A 21916-nucleotide genomic window follows, 5' to 3' on the forward strand; every position below is an offset into this window, starting at 1 on the left:
TTTAAACATTTATTTTTTATTCTTTTTTACAAATACATTCAATGAAATGGTTTAACAGTATCAATAAATTTTAACATAAAATATATTACAAAAATGCTTTGCTGATGAATCTGTAGACACACAAGTGTAGACAACATCAGATTAACTGATAAGCTGTATCAATTGTCTGAAAAATTTAAAAACAAAATCAGTTATATCATAACATTACAAATAAAAACAGTTTGCCAGTGAACTTTTTAATATGTTTAAACATAATGGACGGAGGTCTAAATGCGTATCTAAGAAAATGGGCTCAGCTAAAAGGAAAACGGATCATCGGTTAGAGAATGTTTTCCTTTCCATGTAATGCGGGTTAATTCTATCAAAAAGTCCTTGTCTCAATGCTTGATCCATGAGTTCCTTTACATTTTGGGTTCAAAATTAGAAGGTTGCGTAGTTGATCATTGATAGTTACTAATTCAGAATCCGGTTACAAAAACACAAAACGCCAGTTATCTATATATAAATGAGTGTGTGTCCTTTATAGACTCCTAAACCATCCCACAGACAGCGATGAAATTTGCAATACAAATAGTTTCAAGCACGAGGAAGGTCACTGTCAACATTAGAACATTCTGCGACAAATCGATCTTGCAGGATGAGTGAAAAACGTTCTAATATTGAGGTTAGCATTATAGCGGATTGAGGTTAAGCGTTAGCCATTGCTTTAAATTTAGCGATTCAATTTTGACATATTTCAAAGATAACATCAGTGATAATTGCTAGCTTATAAATCTGTTTGAACAAAAAATAGTTTATTGCACGTATTTAATTATTTTATATTCACTATTTCAGATGAATTCAATGAACATTACATGTTAGTACGCGTGGTTTACGTCATCAAATTTATACTTTGCCTGATGCTACGCAATTTTATTTTATTCATATTAATTCTTTTAAACGTGTTTCTAAAAAAATACTTATATAAAATCAATGGTAATGAAATAGAGAAAAAAATATTTATATATTCAAAAGCGAAAATTAATGGGAAAGTGGTACTAATTCGTTTAGGAGAAACATAAAAACTCGACGCCAATTGATTTTTAATTAATTATGGTAATATATGAATATTGGAATAAAAAACATAAGCTATGTACTGGAAAGAAAAGAAATGGAGTAAAGAAAAGTTTTACTAACAGCCGGATAGTCACATGTCTTTGTTTTATTAGAAATCAAATTATTTATCTTAAGTACATTTAAAAATAATTTAATATACATTCTTCTTTCAATTTGATAAATTAAATATAACAAATCATTCAAAATAGGTCAATTTCATGCAGAAACTACAGAGTGTTCTGTTATGACTGCCCTCTATGTATATTTTTAGAATCCTTATTCAAAATGAAGAGAAAAAAGTACACATATAAGTGATAGCAAATTAATATTTACATAAGAAAATAACAAAAAACGTTTAAGAAATAATTATTGATAAAAGAGGGTACATAAACAAAACTAAAACATAAAAACTTGCACGATTGCTGAAGAAAACAGACCATTATTCAAAACACCTTCAGGCTTCAACTGGCAATTAAAAACGTTTTAATGCTATGTACATCCGCTTTCTCGTGTAGATTTGTATGATTCCTAAAACATTATTATTTTTTCTCTGGCTAAATATTAGTTCACAACCCCTTACGTTTGTATTTTTTTGTCTGTTGGAACCATTAAAATCGATAAGAAAGTCAGAACTGAAAGAGTTATTTCGAACCATACTAATTCGGTAAGTAATTCACATAATACTTTCAAGAATTAGAATAGTCCTGGAAAAATAAAAAACTACCCCAATTATGACAGATAAGAGTAAGTACAAAGCAAAAAATAAAAAAGACATCACTCTAAATAACTTTCGCTAAAATGATAGGATTTTCACAAAGTAAGTCGAAATTTCTTGGTTTAAAAAGGTGGCCTTAAATATACTACTTAATTATTGCTAACTATTGAATACTTATTCATCAGGATGCATAGCCAAATCTTTCAAGAAAAAATAAGCACTTTTTATGCATTCAAGAAATATTTTTAAGCACTATATACATTAACAAAATGCAAAATACTTTACATGATCATGATAAAATAACCAGTTTCTGACAAAGAACTCTTTTCTTGATTATTTTAGCTGTTATAAAAAGATCGAGAGATTTTTCGGTTTGATATCAGAGGGTGGAAAAGGAAGCCTGAAATTGAGAAAATCTTTCAAAATGCAGCAGAGTAAATAGCTGATTGCTAATGCTTACAATTTCAAGACTGGTTACTTGAAATTATCTGGTTTATATCCCCGTGTAGTAAATGGTGGCTGGTGCACGTTAAATTTGTTGGGTCACAAAATCCTCCATGTTCTCACAATCCCACAACAAATTATACCTCTGGGGGTACTAGATTGGAGCCTGATCAAAATTATGATCTGTGAATGCATGAATGGATCCCTCCCCCCACAGGTGCATCGTATGGGTGCGGCACAAGTCGAATTATTGGCCATAGATGGCACCACTGGAAAACAAAAACAATGCACCCTTAGTGCAACTTACGACAAAAACATCTGGTTTATTTACACGTAATTTAGGAACTTTTCAGCTTTTTGTAAGAAAAATATGTAACTTTCCTTGACTATTCGCTGCTTTTTAGAGTCAAAATAAAATTTTCTGACAATTCCAGGTTATCTCTGACCCATGGGAACCGTGATATAAGACGTGATTTTTAAGACTGAGATTGGACGTAAAAAAGGGAATTGCCGGACCTGGCTTAACCTTGGAGGAGAGGTTTGACAATTTAATTAGTCATATTATTTAATGAAAATAAATTTTCAAGTGGGTCAAAAGTGTAACTTATTAAATTTTTAAAAATATAATATGTTATATGAAAAAGTAAGTTTGAAAATTAAAAGCATTTTTGAAAATTTTAGATGTGGAGGATCCAAGAGTTGTTTACTTACATCTTCTGGTATATACCATGAGAGGAAGAGATATACTAAATGTTCTATGGCTTGTAGAAGCATAAAGAAAGCTCCAGCTACATATCCTTGAAGCCAAAATCTGTGAAAGGAAAGACATGACTCATTAGTTTAGACTTGAAAATATCCCCTCCTCACATGGCAAGTCAACAAAAAAAGTGGCTACTTCAATTAAATAAACAACCGGTCATTTTTTCCAACGTTTTTTTTCTTTTCTTTTAAATTGTGATAAGTACATCAATGCAAAAAGAAGGTTCTTTAAAGTCAGTATGCTTAACTAAATGTTGTCACATATTTATAATATTTTTATACTTAATTAACTTTTTATAGCCCTAGATTGTTTCTAATACAGATTTTATTAAAAGTTTAATTTAATCCAATAAAAAAAATTTTGGCAAAGACCAAAGTGACTATTAAATGGAAAAGACTACTTGATATTTGGTCACAAACTCATTAGGTTTGAGGAAAAAGTAGTTACTAAGTCTACCAAATACTGGAAAGAAGTTAAATAAGGGGCCATGATAGGTATGTAGACACCTAAAGGCACATCCATTTGAAGTGTGTGAACAAATTAAAAGATTTATTCATACACTTTAAAAGGGTCTTTTTTAGCGTAACATGGTATCAGCAACTACACATAAATAGAAATAAAAAAGACTAAAATAGAGTTAAAATAGAAATAAAAAAAGTGTAATAGTGTGCTATAATTTCTGACATCATTCATAATACTGAATGTTGGTTGAAATAGTTAGTTGGAAAGAAGTTAAATAATGGTAGGTATGTAGACACCTAAAGGCACATCCATTTGAAATGTATGAATAAATCAAAAGATTTAAAATAGCAGAGAAACGCTTCTCAATAGCTTTTGTACGAAGGAAGATATGGTGGTGATATATAATTGCTTTATTAACGTAAATATCTGACAGGTGTAAATTAAAACATCTTCCATTATGCCGCTTAATTTATTAAACATATATATTTATTTAAACAGCATAAAAATGTATTTCACTCAACAACAACAAAAATTTTTACTATAGCGTATGGCTAACAATTTTTAACTTATTATAACCATACAATTTTTTGTATTTTTAATATTAGCATGTTGACAGCAACTGGGAGACCAGTCCTGAGAGGCGATTTCTTGTATCATGACATGCTGATTACATTAAGCTTTTATCGTAATTTTTTAAAATAGATTATATGCTTTTCTTCTATCTTGAGATTGTATTTAGAGTCAGAATTAATTAGTATAAAAGGTGGGAGGTTAGTAAAAAAGGTTAGTACAAAATGGGGTACAGAGAGGGCAATTTCAGACTTTCGTCTTGCTTTCTCAATAGAAAAGGTTTTGCTTTTATGACTTCCGGAACTGGTACCGCCTGAAGACATCAGCTTTGGTTGTCATATTTATCCAATTTTTTTCATTGTCTCATTTGTTTCAATTCCTTTTGGATTCACTGCTAAGTGCATTTTTCCATTGGAAGTATTGTTTTTAATTGCTTAAAAATTTTGAATTCTTTACTTAATATAGAAAAGGTGAGGTTTTTTTCTTCTTCGGGTATATATGAGAATATTTCATACTTTAAAAATTAGAAATTTTAAATGCTATGAATTTAGTAAGATATCTCATTTCAAGCTACAAATAATTATTTATTAATTTTAAGATCAACTAGATATTTTCTTCTTTGTTACTAATTAATGCTTGTAAATTTTAAATGCTATGAATAAGATTTTTCCTTGTTTTATATCACTAATTAACATCTGTCGATTTAGAATGTTATTAACTTAGTAAAATATTTTCTTGTGTTATGTTTCTAATGTTTGTTTTTATTTCCTATGCACAATTTATAAAATTATTAATAGGGTTTATGTAGAAAATACATAAAAACAATCAATCAATGTTGCCTTTTCCGATACAAGTGAGTATTATTTACATACACTTAAGCTTAAACAAACATTATGTCTTTTGTTTAAATAATCTAAAAAAGACATAACTTTAAACCATTCAAAACCTGATTATCCCTTCATTAATTCAACTTTAAAAAAGTATGATTTAAATCATTAAATCCAGTCTTTTACTTATTTATTTAAACCTTTCTACATGAATAGGGCATAAAAAATTCCTTTTTTTATGTCCTACAGATGTAAAAAGGATTTAAAAAAGTTGATCACTTTTGACCTTTCTGATTTTTAGTTACATAAATGTAAGCTTTCACAATATGCATGCATAAATTACCTTTTTTAAAATAACCTAATAAAGATTAAATAAATTTAAAAAGCATAATATTCATTCAATAATTCTACTTAAATTAATTTAAATAATATCTCCTAATTCATTTTTTTATTTATTAAAGAATATTTTTTTTTTATCAAACAGGGCCAATTTTTAAAAAATAAGAATAAAGTAAATATGATATAAAATAAAATGTTTAGGAATTCATTCTCGATGCTTTACAAAAAGTAAAAAGTTAATTCTTTCATTTGATTAAAAAACATAATATTTTGAGTCTTACTTCTTCAACCGACAAGAGAGGGTATCGACTGGCTCATTGGTAACTTGATGGTAAACCTTTTCGACCCTGAAAGCAACATCATCCCACTTATACATTTTTGACAGTTTTTTATAGGCAACATCTTTAGGGACTACTTTATTGTTTATCCTAGCATCCATAGCTCGCTCCAAACCTTTTATCAAACCTGTTTAAAGGAACATGACATTCAAATAATGTATTTTTCTTTTTAAATAGAAATATGGATAATGAATGCTAGTTTAATTATTTAATATAGACAAGTCACAGACTCTTGATTATGATCCAGTAGCGACAAATATTTATCATTAAATTTTTTGGCAAAACAGTCATAAAATATTTCTTGTGTACATATTATTTTTTTCATCTTTTATTTATTTCCATTCAACATTTTTAATAACATTTCAGGGAAGCAACAAACACATCTGACTTTAATCAAATTTACGGCGCAAGTATAAATTTATTATAACAGGAATAAGATTATAAATTCCAGAAACAGGAATATAAATTCCTGTTGTAATTGATTTATCATTGCAGAACTGTAAAATTAATATTATTAATGTTTTAGTTTAGTCAAATCGATACACATAAATTATGTTATAAAGCACTTTTACTACAAGGAGCAAGAAAAAAATTTGCTCAAATAACTTTCAATAATAACAAGAGTAAACTTTTACTATTAAACTAATTTAATTGGTTTCAGAGCGGCTGAGTGGCAACCTTTTGCACCGATGCAGAGGCGCAAACGCTTATTGAAATTTTCAACAAAGAATTGTAAGTCTGTCTCCTATCCCCGCCAAAGCAATTGCTTTAAAGAGTCCAAACTTTTGCGTATAGAGCAAACAAACGATTTCACGTTTTCTTCACTTAAACAACTCTAAAATAGCACACTTTTGGCTTCAGATTATAAAAAAGCAAAAACAACAATATGTTAACTAATAGATATAATTTAAAATAGTTTATAATTAAAGTAAAAAGAAATGAACACACAAATTAGAAAGAAATTAGTTATTTCTATTCTATGATATAATAACTTTGTCCAAGTTTTTTTTCTGCACTTTGTAATAATTGAAGTTGAAAATAAACTTTGTTAACAAAATTATATGAAGAATAAACTAGACAAACGTATCACACAAAAAATTTTAAGTAGATAGCAAGAAAGAAATATAAGGAACCCCTCGTACACTTTTTTCCTCTTCTTTTTTGCCGCAGCTACAATTATTGTCAAATCAAATATAAATGTTAGGAATACTGGTAAATCACTGTACAAAACTCTTGTAGTTAATTAACACATATGTCTTTTAAAAAAATTTACATTGATATTTAGCAATAAGTGTTAAATCAATTTTTTAATAAAAAATAGATTTTTTTAAAAATAGATTTAAACTTTTACATAATTTTATAAATGTGATTTTTTAAAATTTCTTTTATTGTGTCTGTGTAGGTACATAGCCAGATTTTTCAATAATAAGCACCTTTATAGTACTTTTTAAGCACTCAAAACTATTATTAATCACTTTCCGGAAATATTTTAATCACTGTGCAGTAATAAAAATTATTTTTTTCTATCATTTAGAGTTCTTAATTTATAAACATAAAATCAATAAAATTCAAAAACATTTTTAAAAACTTTACATAATCATGATAAAATAACTAGATTCTGATAAATATTGCAGAGAAAATTGTGAAAATCATGCTTTTTTTGTAATTTAGAACTCCAATCAACACGGCAAAGAAAAAAATCTATTTTTAAAAGATAGAAAATTAAGATCTTTTGACATAACCCTGAATAAAAAAGTACCTTTAAGGGCTTTTAAAAACATAAATAAAAAATTAGCACCTTTAAGCACTTTTTAAAAATGCTAAGCACCCTAATGTATGAAACCTGATTATAGTTTGAGGCAGTTAAGTTGAAAAATAAATTAAGCATATGAAAACAATATTCTTAAAAAATATATACCACAAAATTAATTTAATATGCTTGATCATTTAAAAAAAATTCAAATTTAGACAGTCAAACTTATATTTACCAATGACGGTTGGTTCAGTTAACCAAACAAGTTCGGGGGGCAAAACTTCAGGCACACCACCAACACTAGTGCTCACAACTTGAAGTCTAAATAAGGTAAATTATAGGTATGAAATGATATAATATAACAACTAAACAATTTGAAACATAAATTGTTGGAAATTGATGAATTAAAATATATAGTTTAACCCTCTATAAGACTAATACATCCCACCAACTTCATCAGTTTTTAAATATCATAGAGAATCCATTTTCCCCTCTACTCCCTGTGGTTTCAGTTTTAATTATTTTCAAGAGATATTCGCAATATTGTCTAAGTTATTGAACAGGGTTGCCACTCGATTTTGGAAGAAAAAAATTCCCCTTGTTTTCCCTGTATGTGTGATACACAATATATTAAGAGGAAACCCAATTAGTGTTTTCTTGTGTGAGCTATATTGGGCTAACTATACTAGTTTTAATTGCTAGAAAAACTTAAAGTAAAAAAGAAACAGCTGAACATACTTAAATAATGCTATAGTGAATGAAATATTTAAAATAGCTGAAATACCTTCACTAAAGATTCCAGAGATTGCACTTTGAATGGTCACTATTTTTTTAAAAGACAAAAATAAAAAACAAATTCCCGGTATTTTTTCAGTTTGTAAAGAAAAGCTTAAAAATGCCTTCCATTTTCCCTGTATATTTTGGTGATTTTTAAAATTCCTGTATTTTCCAGGTTTTCCCTATTCTAAGTGTAGTGGCAACCCAGTTGAATCTTATGATATGCGTTGAATTTTAATAATAATTTAGAATCTGTCTGGCAGCCACAAAATAACACAAACCCCCATAAGTATAAGTTCAGGACATTTCCATACAATAGGCAGCAAAAGTATTAAAATTATGTCCATCTCTGTCGTGAGATACGAAAGAAAACTCGTCCCAAAATCTCTTTATGTGCTTTACTACTGCTTTACAAACCAAGCTAACCATAACTTTCTGGTATAACATATATACATGCTATTGCTTGAAAAAGGCAAGCTTACTCACCAATACTTGATATGACAGTATGCTGTCCAATAGCACTATATGTTTAAAATTTCTGCTGCTATTTCGAAAAGGATCAAAAATAAATCTAAATAATTACTTCGTAACTAAGTTTTTATTTCTATAAAAATACGAAATTATTCTGAATAAATACTAAGCGCATAGCTAACCTAAACTATAACTTAAGACTACATAACAAAATTAATTTAAACAAATAATTAATGCATAACTAATTATATTTAACACTACTTAAAGCATTACAACCTAACAAAATGAACCACTATAAATGACTACAATGTTGCCTGTTTAGCTAGAGAAATACCCATATATTTGGTGCAATGTAAGAGAAATAATTATACAGATGTTTTGTTCAGCTATCTGATGATAACTAAAAAAAAGACTATAGTTTCTCTAAAGCAAGAACTCCCCTAGCCATTCATCTCGACCCGTGCCCGTAGCTATAAAAATGACGTAAAATTATTTCAAGTAGGGTCACTGTTTAAGACAGGTTTTTGCTCCAGTTGGCAAGAGAGAAAGGGAATCTTTTTCTTCCATCCATTGTGTTAGCCCCATAGTAAAGAGAATCTACCCTAGCCCCATAGTAAAGAGAATCTACCCTCCGTGAAATGTGATATTCTTGTTTCCATAGCAGCAAACGGCCTCAGATTTTGTGGCAGGGGGAATTCTTATCGTATACAAACTATAATGAAGTGCTTTGTTTACATAAATGTGGATAACAGTTAAGCTTAGAGTGAGGTCAAGAAGAAAGTTTAATACACAGGAGCTATTTTTCTCTTGTGTGTTCTGTATTTGTTTATTGGATTGTTTCTCAACAAATTTATTTGCAGTTATAAACAAAGAATATAGAAATTCTGTATGCACAGAAAATCACATTTATGGCCAATTCTTTGCTGCAGGTTAAATTTTGAAAATCCCCACCACCTTGTCATAAAGAAATCATCCTTGTCATATCTTATAAATCCTTGTCATATCCTATAAATCAACGTAATAAGCTAACAGAATTTTTTTTTATAAAAAAATCTCAAAAATATTTTTTTAACATAACATTACTAAAATGTTTAACTCTACAAAGGGTATAACATATAAAAAAAAATTTATTAGCAGTAAAATATTAAATACCCACAACAAGCTGCTTCTAAAATTGCAATACAAAATGCTTCTGTAAGTGATGCATTCAGGTAGATATCACCCTTCACAAGAACCTAAACAGAGATTACTATTTTTTTAATTCATTTCACAGTAATAAAAAACATAACTAAAAATTGATAATGCTATCTGAGATTAGTATATAAAGATTCAAAATTTTGAAAAGATAGGAGCAATTTTTAGAAACCAATATACTACAAAATAGAAAGTAGTGTAACAGATTTTACGTAACAGCATAAAGAAAATTAGTGTTATAGTTTTCGCATAACAGCATAAAGAAAACTATAATTTTTATCAAAAAATGTCAGATGTATGTTATAGAGTTTTCATGCAAAGAAAATCAGTAATTTGACTTACGAACTATAAAGTGTCAAATACGGCAAAAAAAATCATAGATCAGGTACAAAAAATATGTTATGGTACGCTCTCTTAAACATGTAATTTTCCAGCAGAATTTGTAACAGCATAAAGATTATTATTGTCATCGAAAAAATGTCGTAAGTATTTTATGCAGTTTTAATGCACAGAAAGTCAGTGATACCACTTACATACAATAAAGTGACACAAATGCTAAAAAATCATATGAGGGGGTGCAAAAAATATGTTATGGTTCATTCTCTTGAATATTTAATTTTTCAGCAATGTAATGTAATTTTTTTAAACCCTTTATTATCTAAAAAAGTTTCAATCAAAAAATTAAACTTTTACTTTCAAAATTGAAATTTTAGAAACTTTTGAATCAAAAAAATTTCTTATAAAAATAATTAAATCAACGATTAAAAAAGTAAACCTAAGTTAGAATGTATACCATATCAGGCGAAATAATAAAAAAGTTTAACAAAAATCGAATCTTGCATCTATCGCATCAAATTTAATCTTGCAAAAGAAAGAAAAACATACATTTGCAAAAGGCATTTAAAGTTTTGCTAACAAATGTGACAACCTTAATGCACATAAAACACTCTAGAAACAAAACCACCAATCAGAATCAAGTTACATTTGTCATAATTTGAACATTATATGTAGAATAAAATAATTTAATATTTTGACTGAAATGAGCATATAACTTATTTTAAACAAAAATTATATTATAAACTATAAATCATAATTAAAAAACTATAACATTAAAGAATAACTATAATAAAAGTCTTTGTGAGATAAACGGAAGAACATATTTACATCTCGGACATTTTCATGCTTTACGGCTCCAAGAAGAGTCACTCTTTCTTGCAGTTGGCAACGTTCTCGAACTTCTTCTAAAACTATTCTCTTAGGACCATCCCCACCTGTAATAATTAAAAAAAAAACTTAGTTGTATCAAAGTTTCTGTTCCAGTTTAGAACATTTTATCTCTCTAATTACAGACGCACTTTGATACTGATGATTTTACATAAAATAGTTTAACTTATTTTAAGCCAAGTATATAAATTTTATAAAATGAATTATTTTCATTCAAATATGCTTACATTACATTCATTAAGAAACAAAATTTCGTGTATAAAAATTAAATTTTATTCAAGAAATAAAATGGTGCATATAGGCACCATTCACCAAATCAATGAACAAACCATTTCGGTGAACTCTTGCTTTTTTTATGAAATTTGTTTAATATTTTTTTTTATTTACTGACTTTCAACTTTAATCCATCATAAAAACATAATGATAAATCTTAAAAGAAGTAATTATACATTTTCAAAATATTTTATTTGTCAATAACCGTTTTAAGTAAAAATAAAATTAATGAAAAATATATGTCACAGTGTTAATAAAAAATATTAATTGAAATGGTGCGTTTGCACATCTTTGGACGAAAATGGGTTAATACATAACTCCAGTTTACAATACTTTGATGGTAAGTATTTGTTCTCCAAAACTAATTTAAAACCAAAATCTCAACAAAAAAATACAATAAAAAGTTAGGACATTTTTGTCATGATGTGGCCAATGGTTTCACTACATTTTGCTATAAAATTTAGTGCCCAGTTTCATCGACATTAAGTTCATTGTAAATGTTTCATACCCTACTGCTGTAAGGGAATTTGCTATAATTTTTCCTCAAAATATAGTTAAAAAATGTAAAATAACTTTACTTTAAGAAAACAAAGATATCATAAATTACAAATACAGTTGCAATAATGTTATTTGTATCCTTGTAAATTAGAATTGTATGGTTTGGGGTATTTTAAAGAATGGTTTTAGATATTTTCAACATCTGGAATTTTATCAAAAAACAGCTGAAGTACACACTTCTTGCTTAAGAAGAGTTTTAGCAAAACAAACATTGTAAAGAATTTTACTAATAGCAAGTATTTAAATCAAATTTGATGACAAGACACCTAGGATAAAATAACTATTATATACATAAAAATCAGACGAAAAGTATGATTGGTTCATGCATTCTCATTGGTCAAATAAATCATGTGGTATGAGATCCAGTTTTCAATTGCATGAAGAGTCATTTGATTGTCAAAAGCATAACACAATCAAAAGTTGGTAAATAAAATCAATAAAGGAATTATTTACCTGCAAAATATATGTCTTCTCCTTAATTTAAAGATAGTTATAATGTAATATTGATTACTCATCCTTTCTTATTTTTTTATTTTTGATTATTATTTCAAATTAGAGGCTGAAAACTGAAAAAGCTTCCTGAACCCATAGCCATTAACAAAATTTGCAAAACAAAATAGTTACAATCAGATATTTAAAAAAAACTGAACTACATCAGTAATCATAACTGTTACTTTAGATAAAGATACATAACTGTTTCTCTAGAGCATGGCTAAAAAATATTTTAAAGATGTTTTCTTCTTTCATATTTTTATTAATATTTGAGGCAGAACAAGTGTCAAGTTAATAAGGTCTCTTGGGCCACTTCTGCCAGCCAGCCATAAGTTTTGAATCCTCCTGTTTTAAAATATCCAACAAAATGTTACATTATAACTCAATATGCATTTTTAACTCTTGTAACTTTCTAATTAATGCTTTCCTTTACTTTGAAAACTAAAAAAATAGTTTTGTCCCTTTCTCTTTTTAAATATTTCTCCATTAAGACTGGTATTTAAATATCGCTTACGAACTGAGAGGGAAAAATACATTTAAAGCACATACCAATTATAAAATCTACATCGGGGTATCTGGAACAAATTTGTGGAATCACTTCTGCAAGTAGATCTATTCCTTTTCTATAAACAAGTCTACTGATGACAACGATTGTAACTAAAATAAATTATTATTTATTTTAGAACATAAGATTACTTGTACAATGAAATTATTAATATGAATAATAACATAAATATTAAACAATCTTGCATTATTAATAAATATCTATCTGTACATATTTTTAGTGTGCGTAGCCTGATTTTTCAACAAAAAATAAGCACCTTTTAAGTACTCCAAAAATATTTTTAATCACTTTCCAAAAAAATATCATAATTAGGATCTGTGCAGTAATAAAAATATTTTTTTTTTCTATCTTTGAAAGTTCTTCATTTATAAACATAAAATCAATAAAATTCAAAAAAATTTTCAAAAACTTTAAATAATCATGATAAAATAACTAGTTTTTGATAAATATTGCAGAAAAAATAGTGAAAATCATGAATTTTTTGCAATTTAGAACGACAATCAATACGGCAATGAAAAATCTCGTTTTAAAAGATTAAGCCCTTTTTACAAACCCTGATTAAAAAAAGCACCTTTAAGGGCTTTTAAAAAACGTAAATCAAAAATAAGCACCTTTAATTACTTTTAAAAAACTCTATGCACCCTGTTAAATAGGTGTTTGGTCTAAACCAGTTATTTAAGCTTGATTATTATGAAACTGGTGGAATACATGGATTCCCAAAACTACAATTATTTTTTTGAATACATCGAACTGATGAATGAATATGAATCAAATGAGGAATATGAATGATTGGTTATGAATGTAATTGTGTTGAACATAAATGAGAGTTAACAGACATTGAATACCCAGTAAAATTGGAAGGATTCAAACAATATCAGTTGATAAGACTAAAAACAAGATTTGAGTAGTGATAATGAAAGTCTGGCAAGGTGGAGTTACAATTCTAATGCAGAGTTTGTCTATGTCTATATTTCAACTTATATATATAATATATATATAATTATATATAATAAATAATATATATTATATTATAGATATAATAAATACAATATATATATATATATATATATATATATATATATATATATATATATATATATATATATATATATATATATATATATATACTTTTTTTTAATATATATATATGTATACTTTTTTTAATATATATATATATATATATATATATATATATAAAAATTTAAAAAAAAGCCTTATGAACAGAGTAGAACAGCATATAATTTTTTTAATTATAAATGCAAGAATTTTTTTTTTCGATATACATCAAAAAGAATAGATATTCTGATATCATTGGCGATGTTAACCTGATGTTGTCCTGTTACAAAAATTTTTTTGTGCAGTTAACTTTTGAAAATTTTATCGATTTGGAAATTACTTTTTATAATATCAATCAGTCATTGGGAATTTTTTTTACTCCCAAAGCAAAGTAAAAAAAAAAAAAAACATAAGCGTTTCTTCCATCTCTGATATACGAGAAAGGCATTTTTTGAAAATGATTCTGCAGAAAAGGAAGAAAAAAAGCTCTGCAGAAAAAAAATCTTTCCAAAAATTCTGCAGATAAAAAAATCAAACTTGTTTTCTTCCCAAATAAAATAATCCCCCTTTCTGCAAGAACTCTGTAGTGTTCTGCGACAATGTCGCTGTGTCCCCACGATTCTGCAACGGGCTCTTATATATAATTAAGATATGAGAGAGCCTATCTTTTAACTTTGGGACATAAGTGCTGTGAGACATTTCTCTTTCGGTTCGTTTAATGAAATCCTCTTAATGATGACCCTGGATTTGATGGTATAACTTATTTATTTCATGAATCTGGGTTAAATAATTATTTACAATAAATTACAGAAATATACATGAACGGCAGAATATAATATTCCGGAGCGCTACTGCTCCCTTCTGATTCATACATTCTCTCTCATATTCCAGCTAATACTAACTAAAAATCCTCTTTCTCACAAGAAAAAGTCCTTCGCTCCACCCCCAATTTAGGGGAACGACACTTCCCGTGTCCCTTACCCTCTGACCCTTAGGTCAGGGGTCAATCAAATGCGTGGAAGAGGAATCAGGACCCTGACAAGTGCCATGAGAAAATGAAAGCTAAAAGGAATAAAAATGAAATTTTTCAGAAAAAATAAGGTGAACATGTTGGCATAAATTACTTTACTTCTTGACTTTAGCTTTGGCAAGAAATCCGGCTTGAAGATCGTTGTATCCACTGCATTTGGTATAACTGATATTGTATTTGGACAAACATTTGCTCTAAGAGCAGTATTTTCTTTCCTAATTAAAATAAGTACATTTCAAAAAATAAACTTTAAAAGTAAAAACAGCAATTATGAAATCAAAACAAATTTTTAAAAATGGCATGTAATAAACAAAAAAAACTTTACATTTAGGGTAATAAAATAAGAAATCAAAAATCATGAATAAAGCAGATAAATACTACAATTCCAAAGAAAAGCAGTAAAAATTCCATAAGAAAATTGAAACCAATAGAAAATTTTAAAGAAGAAAACAATGAAAATAACAAAAAATATAATAATGACATCCGAAGCTGACATCGTCAAGGGGTGACAGCTCCGAAAAGAAAAAAAACACAAAACCTTTTCTATAGAGAGAGCACTTCAAATGTTTAAACTTTGCTCTCGCTGTATCCCAAAGATTTTGCAAAAAAGTCCAGGAGCAGAGAATGCAAAATACAAAAACAAAATAAAAAAGTAAATTATATAAACTAATTACAAAAGGAAAACAATGTTCAAAAAATCTGTTTACATATATATTCTCAGAAACTTGTCATTCTGAATCAGCATACATATATCTGATAAGGTAATACATACCTGCCAACAATGTAGGAAAAATAATTAACGGAGATTTTACTGTTTTACTAGCGATATATCATGTATAATCATGTAAGTCAAAAGAGAAATTCAAAAGTGGAAATAACATAAGCACTTACATTTAGCGAATTAAAAAATATGTATGTAAATCTTAATCTAAAGAAGATTCTTTTAAACCATTATTTATAATTACTTAAACTATTTTATAACCATTGTTAAACAGCCGACCCAAATTTTGGTTTATGGCTACTAGTGTTCAACTCTGTTGCCTTGTAATTTTGAAACCAATCCAGAAGACAAGGAAATTCCTGGATCAATCAAGTATTGGAAGAAATTTTTATATTGTGGAGGACATTTTGATAGAACTAACCCGCATTTGCGTTACATGGAAAGGAAAACCACGAAAACATCCCAAGGGTAGCCTGTCCGCAAAAGGTACTTAAAATATTAACATTCAACATACAGCATACAACTTTTTCAACAAATATGGAGAAATTTGAGAATATGCAGGCAAACAGGTGGAAGTCTTTGATAAAAAACAGGAGTCTTTGTTAAAAAACAGGAGAATTGGCAGGTATGGTAATAGAACTTTGAGAAACATGCTGCTAAGAGCATAAAAACTTGATTCATCAAAGAAAGAAATTCATAATTATAAAAGAAAAAGAAATAATACTCAGATTCCAAAATGGTGGCCTGCTTCCCAAAAAGTACCAGAACAACATACACGTGTGTTACGACCTCATTGCATAGCAATGAGAGGAGTTATTACAATAAATTAATTTCATATTTTAACAAAAAACATGAGAATACCTTAAAAAGATATTAATAAACAATACACATTTTATAATCGTAAAGAAAAATCAAACTATATCTATTATATAGTAATTAAAATATATCTAAATATAGCATACCCAGTATGAGACACACATATCACATGATTACAGACACTCAAAGTCATTTGGAGAAGTTTATTTGTGATTATGGCACTGGCATCTGCAAACCCAAATAGGGAATGATCTGTAAAAACTGCTTTTAGTCCCATTGTCTTAGCGTGAAGCATTGCTTCATGTGCTAATGCAGAAAATGCCTGAAAAAAATTAGCATAAATTGAAGAATTTTCAAATATTTTATATTTTTAAACATCAAAACTGTAAAAGAAAATTTTCTTATTTAATATGAAAGACAGAAAAACTTGAAAGGAAAAAAAAATATAAATTGTAGAAATTATTCTGCCTAAATTTTTCCACTTATAGGTAAATAACAAAATTTGTTTTTCCTTTGTATTGTTTTTTTAATTAAAGGTGTTCCAATAAACAAAATTTTCTTAATCACACATATTTTACTCGAATTCCAAGGTAAGCTGATGACTTGCATACCCTAATTGTAAGTAATTATGACAACTATGTCTTTTATAACTATTATTATTTTTAAAAAAAAGGTAGTTCTATCATATTGGCTTGGTTGCATTTGGTTATGCCACATTGAAATAGTAGATCTGCTCTTGCTGTTATTATAGCATTGTAGTTTAATTCATTTACTATCATCTATTTTTCTTCGTATACCTTAATTGATTATAAGATATATTTAAATAAATAAACTGCAATACTATTGCATAATAATTTTCATTCCTGAGAATGTGTTACTTTAGTATAATAATACAGATTGAAACATAAACATTAGTTAAAAATATTAAGGCAATAGTTTACAATGGGGGGTACCTCCCATTTTTGGTGCCAAGGAGGATGTCAAAAATTAATAGATATAATCAGAAACAGGGTTTCATCGAAATTGTACAATTGACATTTTTCGGCTCTGACAAGCGAGTAACTAATGATAAAAGAAAAAGGAATTTTAAAATTTAAATTAATATGTATGAAAATAAACCAAGAGCCAATCTGGTAATATAAAAAAAATTGTGGCAACCTGAAAAAGATGTCAATGAAAGCAAAGATTATCATGATAATCAAAAACGGAGTTTCAGCAAAAATTGTACAATTTAAATTTTTTGCCAACCCTAGGTTTTCCAGACTCTACACTAGAGCCAAGGTAAATTAATAAATGATAAGCATTAGTACCTTCAGTGATAGTTAATTTATTAATTTTTTGGAATTTGGCAACAAAGTTGGCAAACAATACAATTTTAGGAATTTTTTACACAATTTTTGAGGATCCTTTACAGCAAAAGTAGAAAAAAAAAGTAATCTTACTGAATGTCCATGTACAATCGAAATTTTTTCTCTAACAAGGATGAAACGGATGACAGGGAAGGTGGTAAATAATGTTGGTAGTGTGCACTGATTGTACACCACCCATACTGGCATATAATAAACCTAAAAAAAAAAGTTTATGTAAAACGAAGTATGCAATTAATAATTGAATTAATTATAAGTACATAATTAGTTTTAAAACAAATAAAACCCCATTATATTTAATATAAAAGTTACAGTAATTTATAAGTTTTAAGACAATTATAAATAAAAAATAACATAAATTGATATATGGATTGATAATTGAATATTTAAATTAAAAATTTGAAAGTTTATAGTAAATTTTTTTTTATTTTGTATTTTACTAATTGTTTTTTTTCTTAATAAAAAAATGCACTGTAAACTTTAAAATAAAGAAAACTCTCCTAAGATTTATTTAAACTTTTAAAACAATATAATAAACAATGAATTTTTAAAATAATATTAGAACTTTATATTTTTGGTGTGAAATGTACAATGATTATTAATATAGAAAACTAAGCAAATTTAAATTCAATATAAAACACTTAAAAATAGAAATAATTTTTTTTCCTGACATTAAACTAACTCTAAACTATTAAAGATTTCCTTAGTCATATATTATTTAAATTAATTTTAAAAAATTTTAAGTTGTTGAAGGTAAAACAGAAAATTTTGAGTTGGGAGCAACAATAACTTGCAAGAGAATCAAAATTTACTTTGCAAGTGATTTTGTTAACTAAAAAAGAATTATAAATAATATACTACAAGCAAAAATTTATAGCATATAGTGCTGAATATGAATTCAAGCTGAAAAACAAAGTTTGAAATCCAAAAATTAATAGGGAACCAAAATTGAAACTGACATCAATTTTTTAAAAAAAAAATTTTAAAAAAAAAGGATTAAAAGAATAAAAGTGTAATTTTAAAGCTACACAAACATATAAAATGCTAAAACTATTAAAATAAATTCAGGTGCATAATAAATTATTCACAATCTATTTAATTTTAAAAAAAAGGAAACCTCCTCTGATGAATAATTAAAATTAGACAATATACAACATTTCTTAGGAATTTGCAACAAAAAAAAAAGTTTGATATTGCTGTGCCTGAGGGAAAAAATTACAAAAGTTGTTATGCATTTTAATAATATTATTGAGAATATTAAAATATTATTATTAAAATAATATTAATAATATTATTTTAGTAATATAACTTTAATAATATTATTTTAATAATATGTAAAATTTAAAAATTACTTATAAACATACTTTTAATCCATTGGTTAAATATCTTATTCCTTTACGATTTCCATAGGCATGAGTAATTACAATGACTTTGTGACCTTTTTTAATAAGACACTGAGCAAGTTGGTAAATATGACTCTCTACACCACCAGTATTGGGATAGAAGAAATCAGACACCATACTAGAAGTAAAAAATATTCTGTGTTAGAATTTAATGTACCTATGAATACTGTGTCAATTATATATATAACTTCTGGCAGTTCATCAGATTTGAAAAGAACTTTCTAAACTATATAAAAAAAAAGCATATTTTATTTTTGTTAAATATTAGGTAATAAAAAATTTTAAAATAATAGGTTCTAAAAAGTTTTTTAATAAATAAATGTTTTATGTAAGTTATTATTTCAGTTGTAAAGTTAACATTTTGAGTCAGATGTGGTTTTATTATTTTTATGTTGAAACAAAAATTGCATTTGACCAATAAAATAAAAATATATCAATATGGAAAATGAGTGTCTTTTCTCATTTTTCAAATATAAATTCTTTTACTAATTTAACTCATAGAAAGTTAGAATTTGTAATTAAATCTAGTCACAGTAGTGATATTCCTATCCAAAAAAATAAGAAATAAAGGGGGTTTATGTAAATCATATTTCAGAATAAAAAGTAACTAATTTAATTTTGTGTTTCGCTACTTTAATTTTGAATGTTCTGCACACATTTCAATTAATAATAAAATATGTTTCGTGATGCTGGTTTCATTCTGTAAAATCTGAATAGGTATAAAAAAGGGGAACATATTTTCGTAGTGATACCACTTCACACCACCTAGAACTGCCAGCTCCCCAAAAGGATTTTAAACTAGTAAAAATATTCTTAAAAAATAAATAAAACATTTGAAAGCTTGCCTAAGAAGCCCTTCTACAGCGTTTTATTTATTTTTTATTATCATTACTTCTTGCAGGATAATGCCCTTAAATCAACAAATATAGGTACAGGTACCTATACAGAAATCATCTGGAAAAAGAAAAAAAACAGAATTGCGCTTTTTTTTAGGATCAACAGCATAAAGACAATTTAGTCAAATTGTAAATACAGTTAGCAATCAATATAAGCTTCACTTTTCATTCATTTTAAGTTTGTAAGTGAACGCCTGATTTAAATTAATACAGATCAATCAAAAATAATAGTTGTAATCGTTGACTTATCTAAACATTGAAGTTTAATTGTATCATCTATGTTATTGATATTTTTACTTTAGATTGTCCTCAAAAAAGAATAACTCTCCCCTTTGCAATTAGTATTTAAAAAATATTTCAGCTAACAAATTTAATATCGTATAAGAGAGTATGTCAATATTTCTGTATGCAAAATATTTCTAAACCAATAGTTATAATTGTGGGGACAATTTCAAAAAAAGGTAAGTATGTTCTACACATAGGACGAATTTGTATCATTCCTAATGTCAAAATTTTAAATAGAATACATTGCTATCAAAATACTATGTATGCATATAGGAATAATTTAATATGGATTTTCATCAGCATAAGCATCATTTAAATTACCAAATGTTGAGTTTTTTCTGCATATTTTCTACTTTTCGATTAAAATCTAAATTTCAATAAAAAATTATACTTTGACTGTTTACGAAATAAAACTTCGCCTTTTCATTAAAAAAATTTAGCATCTGCCATAATTTATGAGTCATTTCTCAATTGAACAATACATTAACTACGGAAACAGGAACTACACAGACTAATAAAACAATTCATTTTTGAAAGCAAAATATAAACAAACAATCTCAGTCAACGGAACAGTGAGCAGATGAAATGAGTCATTTTTTCACGTTTCCAGTGAAGTGATTCAAAACTTATTATTTTTTTGCATAGACTAATGTTTAATCACTCTGATAATAGAAAATTGATTTTTTTAATACTCCTTCAGAGCCTTAATTCAATAACTTTCTAAATTTATTCTGTGCTATTGTTATAAACAGAACTAATACAACTCTACTTTAACCCCTATCGCTTTTGTTGATAAACAAAAGAACAAAAAGTAAGTCGGTTTTGTGTTCTTTTCTATCAGCTTATCTTAACTTAAAACTGTGTTTAAATGAACATATGTAAGTTGTTGAAAAAGATAGCTAAAAAATTTACTATTTTAAAAATCTTAGTCATTAGCCGACAATTTGTACTAATGCACCGTTTCATAATTTACATACGTTTACAAAATTGATTATAATAGAGAAAGTGTAGCCCATCCTTGATAACTTTTTATTCTAATTTTTTATGGTACATGTTTTTTTTTTGTTTTTTGTATAATTTAGTTTTAGTATCTATTTTTTAAGAAATCACAATCATTCAGTGACATTTTTCATTTTATCTTTTGCATATCTTCTTTTCTAAATTTTATTTATGTACGTTTAAAAAAATAACTTCTATAATGATAGTGGAATTGTGTATCCATCTTAATATTTATTTTCATATGAATATTTTTTAAATCCTAACTATTCAGCGACAATTTTCTTCTTTGATAACGCATTATTCCGTTTTAATGTTAGACACCTGTTTTGAATAACGTCTTTTCAAAATTTTGATTCTGTTTTACTGTTGTTTACAAAAATAACATGATGAGAGTCAAATTGTAGTCTCTCTTTATGAGTTGTTCTAATTTTTTTTTAGATTACTTGTTATTTTATTATTTAAATTTATGTTGTGCCTTAGAAACAA

The 21916-nt window shown here is 27.0% G+C and overlaps 2 protein-coding genes across 10 annotated transcripts in view; one reads left to right on the plus strand and one right to left on the minus strand.

The window, feature by feature from the left end:
* Positions 1–21000, minus strand: LOC147816646 (phosphatidylinositol N-acetylglucosaminyltransferase subunit A-like). Of its 3 annotated transcripts, XM_087149583.1 has the most exons (12): positions 20753–21000; positions 19212–19368; positions 17923–18045; positions 16627–16802; positions 15043–15158; positions 12842–12949; positions 10910–11016; positions 9704–9786; positions 7539–7624; positions 5494–5677; positions 2966–3065; positions 1–166 (listed from the first exon to the last, which is right to left on the minus strand). In XM_087149583.1, exons 1-12 carry the CDS (start codon positions 20773–20775, stop codon positions 137–139), a joined length of 1293 nt encoding a protein of 430 aa, XP_087005709.1. In that variant the 5' UTR covers positions 20776–21000; the 3' UTR covers positions 1–136. The 3 variants fall into 3 exon arrangements, with proteins under 3 accessions (XP_087005709.1, XP_087005718.1, XP_087005714.1); XM_087149592.1 differs by lacking the exon at positions 19212–19368 and having other exon boundaries at positions 20753–20980; XM_087149588.1 differs by lacking the exon at positions 17923–18045 and having other exon boundaries at positions 20753–20920.
* LOC107449224 (ras-related protein Rab-34) overlaps positions 20992–21916 on the plus strand; it is an 18293-nt gene continuing 17368 nt past the window's right edge. For 2 of the 7 annotated variants that reach the window (XM_087149601.1, XM_087149632.1), the window contains exon 1: positions 21113–21242. The gene's annotated coding sequence lies outside the window, so the exon portion shown is untranslated. Of the gene's footprint in view, positions 21479–21916 lie in introns of all 7 variants that reach the window. The other 5 variants (XM_087149622.1, XM_087149629.1, XM_087149613.1 and 2 more) reach the window with 5 other exon arrangements.

The sequence above is a fragment of the Parasteatoda tepidariorum genome, chromosome 1 (genome assembly GCF_982258835.1).
Source record: "Parasteatoda tepidariorum strain Cologne lab strain chromosome 1, Ptep-v5.0, whole genome shotgun sequence".
Classification (NCBI taxonomy): Eukaryota; Metazoa; Arthropoda; class Arachnida; order Araneae; family Theridiidae; genus Parasteatoda; species Parasteatoda tepidariorum.

Bases quoted from the DNA above. Each gene is read 5' to 3' on its own strand.
- LOC147816646 (XM_087149583.1), bottom strand. From the start codon at position 20,775: ATGCAGAAAAAACTCAACATTTG. The intron at 16,803-17,922 runs GTAAGATTACTT...AATTTTTTTCAG, and splicing joins CGATTGTACATGGACATTCA to GCATTTTCTGCATTAGCACA. The intron at 12,950-15,042 runs GTAAAGTAATTT...AATTTATTTTAG, and splicing joins GCCAAAGCTAAAGTCAAGAA to TTACAATCGTTGTCATCAGT.